The 2,259-nt window shown below is 40.3% G+C and overlaps 1 protein-coding gene and 1 non-coding gene across 2 annotated transcripts in view; one reads left to right on the top strand and one right to left on the bottom strand.

Moving 5' to 3' along the window:
- Positions 1-496: 496 nt before the first annotated feature.
- Positions 497-570, bottom strand: trnai-aau (transfer RNA isoleucine (anticodon AAU)). The gene has a single exon. It is a non-coding gene; the product is annotated as a tRNA-Ile (tRNA).
- Positions 571-688: 118 nt separating this feature from the next.
- LOC106534976 (N-chimaerin) overlaps positions 689-2,259 on the top strand; it is a 24,817-nt gene continuing 23,246 nt past the window's right edge. Inside the window, exons 1-2 of the mRNA XM_014031806.1 lie at positions 689-868; positions 1,142-1,239. Coding sequence (XP_013887260.1) covers positions 1,221-1,239 — 19 coding nt within the window. The 5' untranslated portion in view covers positions 689-868; positions 1,142-1,220. The remainder of the gene's footprint in view (positions 869-1,141; positions 1,240-2,259) is intronic.

The raw sequence follows: 2,259 nt of genomic DNA, 5'->3' as shown, positions 1-2,259 counted from the left end.
TTGATTTTAATTTTGGCTTGTGTGTTTGCAAGAAGGTCCTTGGGCAGAGCTAATGCTGTTTGGGGGACCATGGCATGAAAAAGTTTGGGAACCGGTTAGTTAATTGTCATAACAGTCAGACGAAGCAGATTTTGTGTTTAAAAAGTAGTTCCCTCCAACCACACACGATTAAGACAAGATTGTAATAGTTTAGATATGTTCCACTATTTTCCTGTTAATGATTTACACGATGTGGAAAAACTGTCAAAGTATCGATACTTTGATTGTTAGTATCGATTCTAGAACAGAAAGTGTTGGTATCGGTAGTATCGATATTTCAGTATCGATCTGAACATAGCTAATTTTTTTGAATGTGTCACAAACGTGTCAGTGTATCAGTGTTATTGTTGGAAGCTGTACTTCMGTGCAGCATATGTCAAATAAGTGAATTGACACATCTTTCTACAAAACAGTTTTACCTCATGTAACAAAATTATACAGAGAAAAAGATATCGTATGGCCCGTACGGGGATCGAACCCGCGACCTTGGCGTRATTAGCACCACGCTCTAACCAACTGAGCTAACCGGCCATATGTAGTGGGCCTAAAAGACTTTTTTTTTTCGATTTCGCTCTGTGAAGGCTGCATAACACTTTCTGTTAGTTGGTTCGTTTATTTATTGCTCCTTAAAGCGACAGATGAACCTGTAGTCAGGGTCAAACAAACTCTGACGCGGGAACGAAGAAGCTTCATGACGGTCTGTTGCCATAGTTACCGTGGAAGAAGGCGAGACTGCTCACGTGACCTAGCAAGATGGCGCCTGTGTTGTAGAATGGGACTTGAGCGTGAGCGCTTCGTAGCTTTCGCCTGCAGCTGAATYACCAAACCGGTGCGTAACTTCACGTTTTCGTCAGCGAACTCTCCCGGTTCTGRGAAAGGAAATGTTTTATTTAGCAGCTAGGATGCGCTTAGCTCCGCTTTACGCTCGCTTAGTTCCTGCTAACTGAACGAATCCGCTAACGTTAGCGTTTAGTCTGATGAGTTATTGTTGACCGTTTCTGGGCTGTTTTCACCTTTTTATCTGGTCAGCATGCAACATTCAGTGGGAAGCATGTGTTGATCGTTTTATTRTGTGTGTCTGTGTGTGCCTCCCTTGTGCCAGGACTTAAATTAGGCGGGTCCAGTTCGGTGGATGTTTGGATCTGCTGGTTTAATTGTGGATCATATATCTGGTGATCAAGATGGCCCTAAATGTCTTTGGTAAGCAGCATCACACTATCAGATGAGTAAACTGCAGCCTGTGTTGATGTTTGTGTTTAGCTGAGGACTAAATGTTTTTCATGCCTTTTATTTGTGATGATATTTTTACTCCTAATKTTTAAAAGCCTGGAGCTGCAAAAACAAAGAACTTTACAATGACGTAGCAGTTTGAGGGAATTCATTTTACCCGCCAGCTTTTATTCCAGAGTTTTAAACTAAATTAACTGTTTGTTGTGATMTGATGGAGTTACAATAGCCCRTTTGATCAAACCTTYTAAATGACCTTAACATGCTTCACAAGATATTTTACTAACAGACAGAGTGGAAGCCAGCTGTTGACAGCAAAGCATTGTAAAGCTGTCCTAAATAGTTTGTATTGGGAATAATACTCAGCTACATCCAAACTGTAGCTTAATGTCTGAATTGACAATTTAACAACCGTTTTCTTTGTGGTGTCAAGTTAGGCTGTGGTGGCCGTATTGGCAAKTAAAGTTAATCAGTGATCAGTGTACTTTTGGAGATTTTGACTAAAATCCTTCAAACGCACACATAGCCTTTGCTAAAACCTTTGCTTTTGTCTTTGGTGGTGGTAGGGTTGGGCAATACTGGGGAAAAAAATTAACCACGATTAATTGTGGTATTTAGCCGATAACGGTTAATTTGACGATTAATCCCCTGGAGTCCCTGGACATCCTTATGTCCTAGTCACATGACCAATTTAGTGGGAAAGATTTGCTCTTCATAAAAATCTGTTCCAAGTTGTGTCAAAATTACAGTCTTCAGGCTATACATCAAATGTTAAATTGTGTTGGTAGATAAATAAATTACAGAACTTTTTTTTCCTAAATGTTTGTCATAGTTGAAGCAGAGAGGAGCATGAGCGGACTCTGCCTGCTGGCATTAATCGTATTAATCGCCAAGTGCAAAAAAATAGTCCATTAATGTTTTTCTGACGATTAATTGCACACGATACGATTATGCCCAACCCTAGGTGGTGGGCAATAACAATGTGTGTGCTCC

Source organism: Austrofundulus limnaeus, unplaced genomic scaffold (genome assembly GCF_001266775.1).
Source record: "Austrofundulus limnaeus strain Quisiro unplaced genomic scaffold, Austrofundulus_limnaeus-1.0 Scaffold1324, whole genome shotgun sequence".
NCBI classification, from domain to species: Eukaryota; Metazoa; Chordata; class Actinopteri; order Cyprinodontiformes; family Rivulidae; genus Austrofundulus; species Austrofundulus limnaeus.
The sequence above is the reverse complement of the archived record's forward strand: the minus strand, read 5'-3'. Positions and strand labels throughout refer to the sequence as shown.